The 15,313-nt window shown below is 43.3% G+C and overlaps 1 protein-coding gene across 3 annotated transcripts in view; it reads left to right on the top strand.

Annotated features, from left to right (window-relative positions):
• The first annotated feature begins 1,324 nt into the window (after positions 1-1,324).
• Positions 1,325-15,313, top strand: part of PIWIL2 (piwi like RNA-mediated gene silencing 2) — a 63,411-nt gene continuing 49,422 nt past the window's right edge. Inside the window, exons 1-6 of one of the 3 annotated variants that reach the window (XM_080982349.1) lie at positions 1,325-1,399; positions 4,825-5,023; positions 8,093-8,171; positions 8,949-9,072; positions 11,844-12,032; positions 12,330-12,440. In XM_080982349.1, coding sequence (XP_080838475.1) covers positions 4,829-5,023; positions 8,093-8,171; positions 8,949-9,072; positions 11,844-12,032; positions 12,330-12,440 — 698 coding nt within the window. In that variant the 5' untranslated portion in view covers positions 1,325-1,399; positions 4,825-4,828. Of the gene's footprint in view, positions 1,400-1,684; positions 1,708-1,915; positions 1,966-4,824; positions 5,024-8,092; positions 8,172-8,948; positions 9,073-11,843; positions 12,033-12,329; positions 12,441-15,313 lie in introns of those variants that run through there. The other 2 variants (XM_080982348.1, XM_080982347.1) reach the window with 2 other exon arrangements.

Here is a 15,313-nt window from a genome sequence, read left to right as displayed (position 1 = left end):
GTGTCTAAAGCAGTTTATGGCTTTGTATTGTAGTGATAAGACCCAGTAGTTCACTGACAGCCAGGGCAGTGCTTTCAGGATGACACATGGTGCCATCAGGCTGCCCCTCTCGCCAATTTTTTCATTTGTTGCAGCTTCTGGATCATCTTCAAGGGCAGCCCCATATAGAGCATGTTGGTATTTGTACTGTATTTGTTAGGAAATGTATTTTACTATACACACACACACACATACTGGGGAAAAGAAAACATATACAGCATGGGTAGGCAAAGTAAGCCCTGGGGGCCAGATTCTGGCCCAATTGCCTTTTAAATCAGGCCTGTGGACGGTCCGGAAATCAGTGTGTTTTTACATGAGTAGAATGTGTCCTTTTATTTAAAATGCATCTCTGGGTTATTTGTGGGGCATAGGAATTTGTTCAGGTTTTTTTCTTCAAAATAAAGTCTGCCCCCCCCCCCCCCAGGTCTGAGGGACAGTGGACTGGCCCCTTGCTGAAAAAGTTTGCTGACCCAATACAGTATAATGTAAAAGCTGCAAAAGTGACTCCAATCAAGGTCACAGAAGCGCTGAATTATTGCTTTGTTAACTTGTTAACTGTCTGCCTGAGAAGAGTGGGCGAGAGTTGGTCTGTCTGTTTTGTTGCCTGAGAACATGGGAGTGTGAAGACTTCAAGCAGACTCTGTTCTGAGGAACTGATGAAGACAGGAAGCGATGCACTCATGATTTATGCATTGCTACGAAAGTGGGAGTGTTTGGAGCAAGAAGACCAAACCGTCTCTTGGGCTCGAAGGAGAGAAGCAAATTCTACTGAACCTGATCTATCAATACAGCTTGTTCAATTACTGCCATGGCAAGAGGCAGAGCAGAGGCCCCTCCCAGAGAGGCGGGGCTGCAGTTCAAAATCAAACCCCAACGGCTGCTTGGAGCCTTATGAGGAAGTCGCCCTTGAAATTGACCCCGCCCTACGGACGCGCTCCCGATTCCCCCCTCCTTTCCCAATGGTACAGTTATAGACTGTACCATTAAACGGTGGTGGGTGAAAGACAGACTGAGGCAGGGATATACTCCTAATAACCATTCACTGGCGAGATGTCCTAATGAACTTCTTGTCGTATTTCTGCACGAGTAAGTTCAAGCTGGCGCCGGACGTGATGGGCCTTTCTTACTCCTTCTGGCTCCCCCTCTGCTTTGGGAACTTGGGCTGCTCCTAACCCGCTGGGCCAGGGCGGGGCGAGGGGCGGGGCCGGCCACGTGCTCTAAAGGCGCGAAGGCGGGGCTGGCGAGGGCGCTGGGCGGCGTGCGCATGCGTGAGGTTTCGGCGGCGCGAGGAGGGCGCGCTGGTCTCGCCAACCGCCTCGCTGGGCTGCGCTGCTCGGCCGGCGCCCTGAGGGGACGGGCGGTAAGGAGCGGGTCCGGCGAGGGGCGGTTTTCTGAGGGGAGCGCCGTCGTCCCGGGTCGGCAGGAGGAAGGCGCGGGCTCGCTTTCTGAGGCCGCCTTAGCGGGGCTCCTCTCGGGGGGCTTGGCTGGGGGCGCCTTGCCCTCGCGGAGGGCGGAACGAGCAGCCCCGAGGCGTGTCCTCCCCGCTGGCCGCTCCCAGGTCGGAGGGTCGGGGGACCCCAGGCTCCAAGGCCCGCCGCCGCAGCTCGACCGGTAGCGTTCCCTGGGAGGCGGCGCTGGGTCCTGTGGGCCTTGGGCGACCATGGGTTGGTGCGGATATCCTTGGCGGCTCTTGTATTTTCGCTCGACTTTTGTTTTTGGGTCGGTTTTACTTAGTCTTTATTGAACTGTCAGCATCGGCACATAGGTGTGTGTGTAAGAGAGAGAGGTAATAAACTGATCCAGCGTGTTCACCTACTGCTGGATAAATAAGGCCCATTCACAAGGCAAGCAGATGGTGTACAGGTGGCAGTTTAGGAATTGCAAGATTGCCATGGGTGTGAATTGTGAATATACAATATTGCACATGTATGTGGACAACCACTGCCGTGAACTGTACACATGGTTTTAAAAGAGGGAATCTGCACTGGACAATGTTAATCTGATCTTGAAGGAAACGGTTAAGAAATAACTTCAGGGCTGGATGGACAGCAGTTAAGTCCTCTGAGAAGACTCTGGATTCATGAGACTTGGAACACCGTTTCAAAATGGAAGCAGATACATTGATTTTCCATTACAGGTTCTCATTTGGTTGTATAGTTTAATAAGTATCAAACTTGCTTTCTGCAAAGTTACAGAAGAGCGCCCAAGGTTGTTTTAGTTAGGAGGTCCAGCAGGTTCAGATAAGGTAATGGAAGAACAAGGGTCATTCTTGGGCCCATAATAATTCAAAAAGTGGCCTTGCTGGAGTCCTGTAAATAACATTCATGTTGATAATAGGAATAGAAATGGCCTTACAGGGTTACAGCTATTGGTTCTCACTTAAGCTGTTAGATAAGGTTGATTTGAAACACACACACCCCATCGCCATTTCTTGCTGATGTAGATTTCACTCCCTCCTTCCCTGGAAGAGGAGGTGGCACCATTTTGTGGTTCACGTCAGGTGCCAAAATGTTTTGGGTCACCCAAATTAATATAGCTTATTAGCTGTCAATTCGTAGCACTTGTTAAACTAGCTGATGGTTTTTACTACACCTGTTCCTGGAAAACTGGTGGAAAGTATTGTAAAGAACATAGAAGAACAAACCCCTACTAAAGCAGAGCAAGCATGGCTTCTGCAAGGGAAGTCCTGTCTCTCAAACCTTTTAGAATTCTTTGAGAGTGTCAGTAAGCTTATAGGTAGAGGTAGTCCAGTTGACATAGTGTACTTGGACCAAAGACTCCTACATAAGCTTGACAGTCAAGGAAAAAGAGGAGATCAGGAATTGGTTAAGTTGCAGGAAGCAAAGAATAGGAATAAATAGACCCTTTTCCAGTTGTTGCCACCAACGCTGCTGGAGCAACGCCACCTCCACCAGAGCAAAGTGGGACTGCGCTGAGCTGCTTGCCTGTCTGCCTCCGCAGGCAAGCCCAGCTGGCCAGCATGGCCCTTGCGCGGAGAGGAGCACCAGGCCACACTGGAATTGCCTATGTGTGGGTGCTTGGTTCACACCCCCTCAAAAATCTTGTGCCCGGAGCCACGGCCCCTGTGGCACCCCCTGTTGTGCAGTTCAAAAAGGTTCAGGAAAGGGCAACTAAAAAGGGATATAGTGACTCCCCTATGAGGAAAGGTTGTACGGTAGTGTTTGGACTTTTTAGTTTAGAGAAAAGGTGAGTAAGAGGTGACATGATAGAAGTTTGCAAAATTATGCATGGCACTGAGAAAGTGGAACGAAGAAAGTTTGTCTTCCTCTGTCAGAACACTAGAACTTGTGGATATCCAGTGAAGCTGAATGTTGGAAGTTTCAGGAAAGATAAAAGAAAATACTTAATTGAAAAGCCTGAGTTCAGTATTCATTGTTTACTGATTCTTTAAAGATGTCTAACTCCTGGCACTCCCTTCATGGATCACTGCCTTGTCGTGGCTCAAGTAACTCAGACATCCATGGGGTCACGAAGAGTTGGACATAACTAATCGACTAAACAACAACTCCTGATGCATCTCTTTACCATTCTTATTGTGAAATAAATCCTTTCTCTTTAACTTTCATAAGACTCAGAGTGGCAGTTTAAAAGGGAAAGGGATGATATTAAATAAAGGCACATTCTGCATCTGTTCCTGAGCAGAGTTATATACCCAAAAGACAATATTTCTGGGAAGGTGGGAGAGTACAGTATTTTAAACCAAGTCTAAGAAATACACACACTACCACAAGGCTACCTCAGTCTTGGGGTGCGGCAGGACATCCAAATCACCATTGCTTCAGGTTTTCTGGTTCCCTTGTATTGGCAATAAAATCTGCCTCAGGTAGGAGGAAAGGTGTAGAGTCCACCTCAGCCACCAACTTGGATGGCTTTAAAGGAGGATTTGTTGCCCACCTATCATCTGACATTGGTGCTCCCAAGTCCCAAAGCTAGTGCTTCAAAGCTAGGTGCTGCTGAAACAGAGGAGAGGGACGTTGTTTCAGCAGAAGTTTCAGTGCAACCCCCTTCATTATCAGAAGTTGATATGTGTAGCCGTGAGGATGATGACCTGATCTGTGTTGCTGAAAAGGTTCCTCAACCCTGGCATATGCACTGATACAACTCATTCAGGGCATCACCCCATAACCAACAGTTTCCCTGAATTTGTGGAAAAGTACAAACATTTTATTTCCTCTCAAAATCCTCTCTAATTGGTTATATAAAAGTTTCACTTTCATGCCTTGCCCCCCTCCCCACCCAAAAAAGTTGGAATTTTAGTTTGGTGAATATGCAGAGGGTTCTCTTAGAATAGTGTCTTTGAACACATTAGCCAGTCACGGAACTGTATCCCAAGGCTCTATGGGGAGAGGGAATGGTTGTTTAACCAGTTTTAAGTCTGGTGTATCTGTGCTCATTAAGGTCTACCATTGTTGGTGCTTAGGCCGTTGTTGGTCTGTGTGGGCCATTTTCTTCTGCATTATTCTCTGAGGGAGGGAGGTGTTCATGGGGGCGGGGAGTTGGAAGTACATTGTAGAGTGATGAGAACCTAATTCTTGCGAAGGTCTTTCTTCACTATTTAAGGAGAGTGATAGGAGACCTAGGGTTGGGGGGTGGCAATAAAATGAGATGTTGATGGTGGTAGAGGTGGATTGTGCTAGTCTTGGTAGATGGTTCAAGGGCATCTTTGTAGTCTTGTTTCAGACTTAATTTGGCATGGTGAACTGGGATCACTATAGAGAGCCCCTTGCTGTATGCTTCTGAAATGTGTTTTTCCCTCTCAAACAGTATCATGTATCCCACAAGACCCCCATTTCGGGGTGGTGCATCTTTCCACATGCCTCAGAGTGGCCATGTGCCTGAATCTCCGCCACAGCTGCTTACGATTGAAGATAATGTATACAGTAGAGGAAGGTCTATTCCTTCAGCTGGTAGGATGCAAAGAGTATGCGAGATGGTACAGAAACAACCAGGACATTTGCAGCAGGTAAATATACAACTTTTATAATCTCCAGCAGTGATACTTTGCTGGAAAGTGGTTGGCCAGTACCTGCAGGTTCATGCTAAAACTAGATCCCTTGTTCTTTTGGTACACAATGCTGCAGGGAGATGTTACATGGCATACTTGGGTTCACTATAACTGATAGGAGGAATGTTTCTTCTCTATAGCGAATTCTGCTGTGTGTCCTGCATATTAATAGCTGTTGCTCAATCATCACTTAGAACACAAGAAAAGGAAAATGATTTTAAAAGACAGGATTTTTCTGTTAAGTTAGCTTCCCACTACCCCTTTACTCTGGAATTGCCATACTTTGATTGCTCACTACTTTTTTTATCTTTTAAATATATTTTATTGAAAATATTGCAATTAAAATAAAGCGGAGGAATATCTGGATGACATGGTTGCTAGCTAATTGCAGTCTTTGCTGTCCTGTTCCCCCACTTTTGGTAATAAAATGCAATTGTAGTACAGTGGTACCTCAGGTTACAGATGCTTCAGGTTCAGACTCCGCTAACTCAGAAATAGTACCTTGAGTTAAGAACTTTGCTTCAGGATGAGAACAGAAACCAAGTGGCGGCGGCAGCAGTGGGAGGCCCCATTAGCTGAAGTGGTACCTCGGGTTAAGAATGGACCTCCAGAACGAATTAAGTTCTTAACCCAAGGTACCACTAGTTATACCTCATGTTGCGTCCGCTTCATGTTACGTGTTTTTGTGTTGCGTCCTGTGGCAACCCGGAAGTACCAGAACGGGTTACTTCCAGGTTTCGCCGCTCATGCATTTGCAGAAGTGGCGTTTCGGCTTGCATCAGTTCCATGTTACAGACGGGCCTCCAGAACGGATCCCATCCGTAACATGAGGTTCCACTGTATCTTTTTGCTTGTTTTCTTACCCTCCCTCCCTTTAATAAAAAGGGAGAGATTGGTGAGATGAGGGCTTTGTTGGGGTGGGGGGAATGGAGGGGAGAAGATTTAGCTGGCTGCCTTAGGCTGAAATAGGAGGTTGGGTACCATGTGAGAATGATGGGGAGGGTGTTTTTCAGTTATCAGTGGAAGCAAATGCGTGTCAACTCACAAGCAAGCCGTACTGAACTCAATGGAGCTTACTCCCAGGAAAGTAGAAGTAAGTTTAGTTGAACTCAGTGGGGCTTATGCATGCACAGATTCCACTTAGACCTCTGAGTGGGGAAGCAGATGCAACCTAAGTAAATCACTTAAACTACTCGTAAATTAGTTGAAAATATAATAAATATAACGTATTGAAGTTTATTTATTATTTTTATAAAATCTACTACTTCCTTACATTTCAAGGCCCTCCTTAAATGTAAAGCGCGGCACACCCTCCACCACTGCAGGGAGGTACAGCGGCATCCTCTGCCTCCACAGGGAGGTGCAGCAAGGCCCTCTGCTACTGCAGCGAAGCGCGGCGCACCCACTACTGCCACTGGGAGGCACGGCAAGACCCTCTGCCACTACAGGGATATATATCGTGATATATCGTGATATTTCGCTCGTGATAAATTGTGATGTTGAAAACCAGATATTGCCCAGCACCACTTGTGAATCATGTTCTAGGAGGATCTCACTACATCCTAGGTCATTACTGAATAGTATGGTGCTATTAGGGCTGGATGATGCCAGCTTTTCAACATTGCGATGGTCTCACCAGCTAAGCATAGCGATGTAGTGATACAGTGTGATGTTGAAAAATGGAGGGAGAAACAAGCAGCACCGGCCCTGGCCCTGCAAGGTTCCTGGCTAAAGCCAATGCCGCTCCTGCCAGTACCTGGCACAGGGAGGAAGGAGGCAAGTAAGGGGCAGGCAAGCCCCACCCGCTGAGTGAAGGCGGCATTGTGCTCTGGCCCTGAACGACACTGACAAACTGGAAGGACACTGACAAACTGGAACGTGTCCAGAGGAGGGCAACCAAAATGGTCAAAGGCCTGGAAACGATGCCTTATGAGGAACGGCTAAGGGAGCTGGGCATGTTTAGCCTGGAGAAGAGGAGGTTAAGGGGTGATATGATAGCCATGTTCAAATATATAAAAGGATGTCACATAGAGGAGGGAGAAAGGTTGTTTTCTGCTGCTCCAGAGAAGCGGACACGGAGCAATGGATCCAAACTACAAGAAAGAAGATTCCACCTAAACATTAGGAAGAACTTCCTGACAGTAAGAGCTGTTTGACAGTGGAATTTGCTGCCAAGGAGTGTGGTGGAGTCTCCTTCTTTGGAGGTCTTTAAGCAGAGGCTTGACAACCATATGTCAGGAGTGCTCTGATGGTGTTTCCTGATTGGCAGGGGGTTGGACTCGATGGCCCTTGTGGTCTCTTCCAGCTCTATGATTCTACGATTCTATGATGTTTCAGTACATTGCCCAGGCCTACATGTTATATTAAATTGCAGTTTGGAACATTCTAGAGAAATGTGGAAAAGCAAGGTTTCAGTAAAACTAAAGGGTTCTAGTGTAGAAACATTGTTCAAGAATACATTGTCAAGTGTAAAAGTGAATCTTTTAAAACTGGCTAGATTTTCCTACCTCATTCAGAAAGGGAGATTTATTTTTATTTTATTTTTTAGAATAATGGGCCTTCTCTTTTGTATTTGTATTTTGTGTGTGTAAAAATTAATTAATTAAAATTTGTATTTTGAAAAGACATTCAAGAAGAACCTTAAATAAAACATGGCTAGAAAACTAGCTGTTTTCTGAATACTATAGTTAGAGGCTTGTGGAACTAATTTGTGTTGGGCAGAGAGCTTATCATGCTGCTGCTTGGGCCTGTTTGAGGGAGGGTTTTGATGTTTGATGTTTTATTGTGTTTTTACTATTCCTCTGGGCTAGGGCAACATATAGGCAGCATACAAATAACAAAATTATTGTTGTTGTTGAGAAACTTCTAGCTTAGTTTTAGGTTTGCAACTTAGATGCAGAAATTTCCTTCGTTTGCAAAACTCTAGTTAAATTTTCAAGAGTTATCATTGGCAGTTGTTCCAGTTGGCCTTATGCTTAACCAGTAGGTATAATGGGTAGAGTCTCTCTGTCCTCCATTCTATTTTAGGAGCATTCCACATCTACCTCGACCTTGGGTTCCATGTTCCGGGGACTTGGTTTTGAGACTGCTCCACAGCCTGCTTTGGGTAAGTTAGACCTATCACATAGGAGCTTCTTTCTTGTACTTCAGTAATGTGTGTCCTTAGGTAGTACCTACACCTGTAACAATAATGTTGCATGACGCTCCAATCCCTGAGCAGTGTGAGATGCCAGGGGTTTCAGGCGTTTACTCAAGGTTCGTGTGTTCCTTTGGCATGAGGGACAGCAGAGAATGTGGTGTCTTTATGATATATGGTTTATTTACACAAATATACAATCTGAGCCTATGATGGAGGGGTTCACAGCATTAACTTCCCAAGAAGGCCTTGCTTCTCTCATAGCCACAACCTTGGATCCAAGCAGAAATCAGACAGGGCTCTGGATCTCTGGTTTCCCAGCGTGCTTCATTGCTTCCAGCTTCTGACTCACATAACTGCAACTCTCTACTCCAGTCTTTGTCTTTCTAACTAACTGTTTGTTGAGGGAGGGAGCCCCACCCATTTGTCATCTGGCACAGAGCCCTTTGTTACCGTAATGGCTGATTACTTCACCAGGAAGCCAGCCTGGCTATTCCAGCAACTTTTCTTAGATTTTAACATTTGCTGGATCCAGGGACTAGAGGGGTCTCTGCATACAACCTACCCCTCCTCAAAGCTCATAATGGTTCTAGGGACTTGGTTTTGAGACTGCCTCAAAGCCTAATTTGGGTCAGTTAGCCTTATCACATAGGAGCTTCTCTCTTATACTTCAGTAATATTTGTCCTTGGGTAGTATCTAAACCTGTAAAAATAACTTTTCTATCTTGTTTTTTATACTCTATTTAGGCCGAGGCATTTTGGGTGACATCAGTATCAAACCCAAAGTGGACTTGCCAGCACAGCATGGAGAGTTTAGAGGAGGGCCAGCTGGAGACAGCAAGGTGGAAAGGCAGCTTCTGGGACGTGGCAGGTGAGTAAAGTGATCCTGAGGTGAATATAGTAATTTATTAAAATTATTTATATACCCCTCTTCATTATAAAAATCTTAGGGTGGTACAGAGGAGTACACATGCACGTGCACACATATATCCAAACTTAGATTAAAACACAAAATTACAGTAACAATCCACAGCAGAAAAGAAATCAATAGAACAATCAGCACTGAAAGCCTGGATTTAAAAGTTGGCAAATGTTGATGAACAAATGTGTCTTTATTTATTTATTTTAAGTAAATATTATAAAGTTTAAATTTCATAGAGTTTGTAAAGAGAAATACAAAACTTAATATCATTTATCTTTTTTGTCCACCTTTAATCTAAGTAATATTAAAACATGATGCAAAAAGAAAGAAAGAGATAGCGACAAGAAAAAACAGATAGAAAAAGGCTTTCAAGAAGAAATAGATAATCTATAGTTCAGAGATTGAAGAATTTTCAATTCTTCATCTCTCTGCTACTTATAAACAATAATCACTTCATCCACTCCAATATAACACCCAACAAAACCATTTTATATAAACAAACATTATTTTCAATCCCCAGATCCTAAGGTCATTTCATTTTCTTTTTCGCACAAAAAGTCTGAGAGATTTCCAGTCTTTAGTACATGTTAACAAGGACTTTCCTCTGATTAAACATGTCAGTTTTGCCATCTCAGCTAATTTCATTAATTTTAACAAGCATTGTTGGTAATGATGAATCTTTGTGCATATAGTCTCGCTGCTGTAATGTGAGGATGTGAGGGCGATCTGGCTGCGACATCTGTCACCCCATTGATCGCCAGGGTTGATTTGGCTGATCTGGCTGTCTAGGCGGGTGTCCCCTTCCTCCCTCACCGCTCCATGTGCATCCCTCCCGAAGCTGCGCGCTCGGTGGAAGAGGACAACCATCCCAGATAGGAGTGTACCGTTCTTCGGTCAAGGGTATACGATAGCTGCGCTCCCCTGCTAGAACCTCCAAACAAGCTGTAATCATATATTGAAACAAAGTTCCATAGTCCTTTTCTAATTGTACATCCATAAGTCCAAGCAGGAAGAGTTCTGATTTCAGTTCAAAGTAAATTTCAAAATTCACTGTATCTATGTATGTGTATCCAACATTGTTTAGCTTTTTAAGATGTCCACTACAAATGTGTTTCTAAAAGGTATACATGATACCAGAAATGCCACTTGTCCTATTTTGGGCAAAAATGACATGCTTCATTTAGCCAGCCAGTAATTATTCAATGATGATCCATTAGATTTGTATATCTTTCTGGCTCAAGTGAAATGAGCTCAATGATCAGTTTTCAAGTAAAAGTTCAAAGCCATTAGTTTCTTTCATTAGTTTCAGTTGAAAGATGCTGTGGATCTGATCAGTCCCTCTTTTATATAGATGTGAAATTTCACAGATTTTATTATGAGAACCATTGATCACAAATCATACTGCTTTTTTGTAAGTTTTTATTCACTTTCATCTTTAAACTGTTTAACATAGTTGCATTGAGATATATATTTACATTAGGGCATATAACTGCAACACTTACATAAAAATAAAAAAAAAATAAACACTGACATTTCTGAATAAATTAACAAGTTGTGTCGGCGTGTATGTGTCATAATTATTACAGTTATTACAAATATGAAATGATGTATGTATTGTTTAGATTAGTAACCATAAGTAAAAGGTATTATGTATCAATAATAGAATTTATAGGAAGCAGGGAGGGGGGAAAGGGGAAAAATTGAGATACAGTGGTACTTTGGTTCCTGTACAGCTTAGTTGTCAAACAAATCATCTCCCAAACGCCGCAAACCCGGGAGTGTTCTGGTTTGCGATCGTTTTTCGGAAGCCAAACGTCCGATGTGGCTTCCATGGTTTCCAGTTGAGTGCAATAAGCTCCTGCAGCCAATTGGTTTTCCTGCAGCCTTGGTTTTCAAACCGTTTCAGGAGTCGAACAGGCTCCCAGAATGGATTAAGTTTGAGAACCAAGGTACCACTGTACGTACTTCATGCATGCCAGAAAATCATATTTTTTTCCTGTAGCCTTGTAGCCCTGGAGGATGCTGCTTTGAGGGACAAATGGACAGAGTATAACAATTCCAGATTATTGGAGACTCACTATTTCTATTCTACAGTGGTACCTCGCAAGACGAATGCCTAGCAAGACAAAAAACTCGCTAGACGAAAGGGTTTTTTGTTTTTTGAGCTGCTTCGCAAGACGATTTTCCCTATGGGCTTGCTTCGCAAGACGGAAACGTCTTGCAAGTTTGTTTCCTTTTTCTTAACACCGTTAATACAGTTGCGACTTGACTTCAAGGAGCAACTCATAGAACGCGGTGTGGTAGCCTTTTTTAAGGTTTTTAAAGACTTTGGTGATTTTTGAAGCTTTTCCAAAACTTTCCCAACACCGTGCTTCGCAAGACGACAAAACTCGTGGAACGAATTAATTTCGTCTTGCGAGGCACCACTGTACTTCTGTACAGAATGTGTTGTACAATTCCTACCTCATTTGTCCATAGAACAGCTCTGTGTGGTAGCCAGACTGAGTGCAACTTGCCCAAACTGAACTCTGGGTGATAGGAATTGGAACACAAGTCTTCGGCATCTAAACGATGTACTGCACTTCACTGGTGTTGAGTCTGGGGAATTTCCATTGTAAAATATGTTGGGTTCTGAGCTTTATTTAAAGCCATCTCGCATGCTGTTTGAAAGCTGATAAGGAAATCATTGTGCTATGTATTTCTTTTTATTCTCTTTTAAGTTTATTCAGGGTACCTGGTCTTGTGGAAAGTGAAATTCCTTTTGTTGGTCTTGGAAGAGCAGGTTTGGGACTTGGTAGGGCCTGTGGAGACTCATCTGCTGTAAGTGCAGGAGTTCTGCAGAAAGCACCAGTAGAACCTCCTAGATCAGAGATTTCTTCCAAAGTTTCTAACAAGCTTGTGGAGAAAAAGTAAGTGAAAGCTGATACTAAAAATCTATACATTTTATACATGTTTATACATTACACGAAACCCTGGTGTGTAGCATGATAAGTGTGAGCGGGAAGCAGCTGCCATGAGCCTTGGACTCATTCACTTCCCCTTCTGCTGTGATGAGGATGTCAGCCGCTTTCCCCTTAAAGAAAGCATACGTTGTCCTCCAAACCAGGGATTTTGCTTTATCACTAGTCAGTTTCAGAACAAGCGAACTGCTCATATCTCTTAAATTAAGCATGTAAATTATTTCAAGTATGCTTTCTTCCTTCTAGAGAACCGCTAATGAAGCAAGGCTCAAAAGGAGTACCTGTTCCCTTGGCTTTAAACCTGATAAAAATCCATTGTCAAAATGAAGCTGTGTATCAATATCATGTGACATTCAGGTAGTAATTTTTCACCATTCATCTGAGCTGTTGAAGGATTGTTGGTTTTATTTGTCTACAGACAAGGTACTTGGAAGTAGCCATAAATCTCTCTCTCTCTCCCCCTGCCCCCCACTTTTTATATGCCTATAATGCTGCTGTTCTCAAAAAGTAGGCCATGTGACATTGATTGATTGGTTCTCAGGATTCTTCATGTTACAATTCTAAACTGGATTTGAATTTTCAAATCTTTCTACTTGCTTTTTTAAAAAAAAAAATATTTATTGAGGATTTTAAGATTACAAAGAAACAAAGAAAAAAGTAGACAAAAAGAGAAATTAAACAATACAAGTCAATAAAAACAAAAATCAAAGAAAAAAACAAATCACACAAATACATCAAAAGCAAAAATAAACAAAAAATTTAAAAACAAATCCAATATTCCCAAATCTTTATCTTTCATTAACTTGTTTCATGGACCTCCTCACACCTCCCTTTTTTGTATTCTAGTTATTGATTATCACAGCAAATCCTTCCCATTTTTCATGATATTCTGTCATTAAATTACCTTAATCTATTTTAACCTTATCTTACTATAAAAAACCCTAAAACTTAAAGCTTGAGTCTTATCTATACCAATTTCTCATAACCATGACATATTCTTGCATAGTTCTTTTTAACATTTCTGCTAAAGCCAAACAATTTCGTTCCAACATCTTTTTTAATACTCATTAATTTTAGAAAACATTCCTAAATAGAATTTTTGAAACTTTCTCCAATCTTCATCCAGCGTCTCTTCCTCCTGGTCACGGGTTTTGTCAGTCCTTTCTATCCCATCCATCTAGTTCATTAACCTGGTAACCTTATGTCCGAGGCCCTTAAGTCTCTTCCATGTCCCTTCCGCAGATCTTCTTCATATTTATACCCGTACTTTACTTTGTCTTCTGCACCTTTCACACGTGGAGACTCCAGCTTAACAGTATTTTTATCCCTTCTCGACAGATCAGCCCCTTTTCCATAGTCCACACTGAACTCCATGTGGTATTTAAAAACATTTTTCAAGATCCCTCCAAAGTTGAGGACCCCCACAACTCCAAACTCCTCCCGACCCAATGCCAGACTTGAAAAATCAAAACATCCCTGCATAGGGGGGTCTATCCAGCCCCCCCATCTCCAAACCAAACAAGACTCTATCTCTCCAAATCTGGCTTTTTCCAAGTTCATTTGTCAAATCCAACAGCTCATGTTCCTGCTGGGCCGCAGCTCCCTCCATCTCTGCCACCCGAGGTCCAACAACAATCTCCTCCTTCATCTGATCTGTCAGAGCACATTCCTGATTTGATTCCTGAGTGGGTTCTATATAGGTACCCACTACCTGTCCAAAATTTCTGATCGCAACAGTCATCAAATCCGTCTTCTCATGTAACTGTTCCAATCGAGCACTTGTTTTACAGAAAGCACGCACCAGAGCCTCTGAGCACATTGTTATACAAGGTCAGAAGTCTATTCCCACGATCTTAATCTGTTGCAGCTGCTCCCCAGTTCAAGTTTAGTAACAGTTTCACAAGCTCCCTCTAGGGGAAGAACTTCACTTTGTATCCAACTCTTCTCTTTTTTTTTTTTTTTTTTTTAAACAGCAGATCTAACAAAAAAGTTTCCTTTTTCAGATATTTTGTCAATATTTATTCCTTTAAATTGCGAAAGAGCACAATGGAATCACTATGTTTCTCTTCTTTTAATTATCTATCAAAAACATTTGTCTATAGTCAATGAACTTCCCCAAAAACGTCTGTCCTGACACCCCGCTCCCAGGTTCAAGACGGTGGAAAATTACTTTTCTTACACTCTCTTCTGCAGGTTTAAGCAATCCGGAAAAAAGCCCCCCTCTTCTCCTGCTTCCGAAGGGGGTTCAGTAATTTTAGATGATGAAAGTTGATCCTTTACAAACGATTTTCTACACTCTAGTTTGCCATGTCTTTGCTTTAATCTATCTACAAGAAACGGAAGGCTGACTTCCTGTTTAGACCTTCCCGCTTCAGTGCCAAATTAAGAGGAATTTCTTAATCCAATTTTCCATTCTACTCACAGATCGTTGTTTAAAGTCCTATTGTCCAAATTTGATCTGCTCACGGGTAGTTGTTTTGTAGCCAAATTGTCCCAGGAAAAAGGTAGCGCTCTCCGGCAACGGCTGTGCGGCTTCGCTCCACGGAAGAAGCAGTTGACTCTCAGCACCGCGCCACTTGCCCCTCTTCGCTCCAGAGCCCGTAACTGGGTTCCTTTACGAAATGGGGGGGCGCAAAAGGTGCCCGCCGAGTCCCATGGTCACAGGCTTCATCCGCCTGTGATTTTTTAAAGGGTCCCCGCTTCGCCGTAGCGGAACAGACCCGTTTTCCGTGGAGCCAGTCCCTCCGGATCAGAGGGAATCCGCCATTACCGATGGCGCCACCCCGGAAGTCCCCAAATCTTTCTACTTGCGTTCCTACCCCCACCAACAAATGGAAGCTTAAAAAGATGAAAGTGGTTTGTCCGTGAAGGGAGAGTTACGAGCCATGTAAGCTTGTAGTAGAATTTGTGATGCCCCTCTGTCTTAAATTTATGAGTGTGTGACTGTTCTGTAAACTGTAACTGTTAACCAGCATCCCATTCCCTTATTTTTTACATGGCAGCAGGTTTTTGTTGCAAATGCTGTTGCTATTCATCCAAAGTTGTGGGTGATGAGCAGATTAGCCCCCCTCCACACCATGTGAAAGATCATAGAATCATAGAATCATAGAGTTGGAAGAGACCACAAGGGCCATCGAGTCCAACCCCCTGCCAAGCAGGAAACACCATCAGAGCACTCCTGACCTATGGTTGTCAAGCCTCTGCTTAAAGACCTCCAAAGAAGGAGACTC

Source organism: Podarcis pityusensis (genome assembly GCF_964106645.2).
Source record: "Podarcis pityusensis genome assembly, chromosome: 15".
NCBI classification, from domain to species: domain Eukaryota; kingdom Metazoa; phylum Chordata; class Lepidosauria; order Squamata; family Lacertidae; genus Podarcis; species Podarcis pityusensis.
This window is presented reverse-complemented; position numbering and strand designations above follow the sequence as displayed.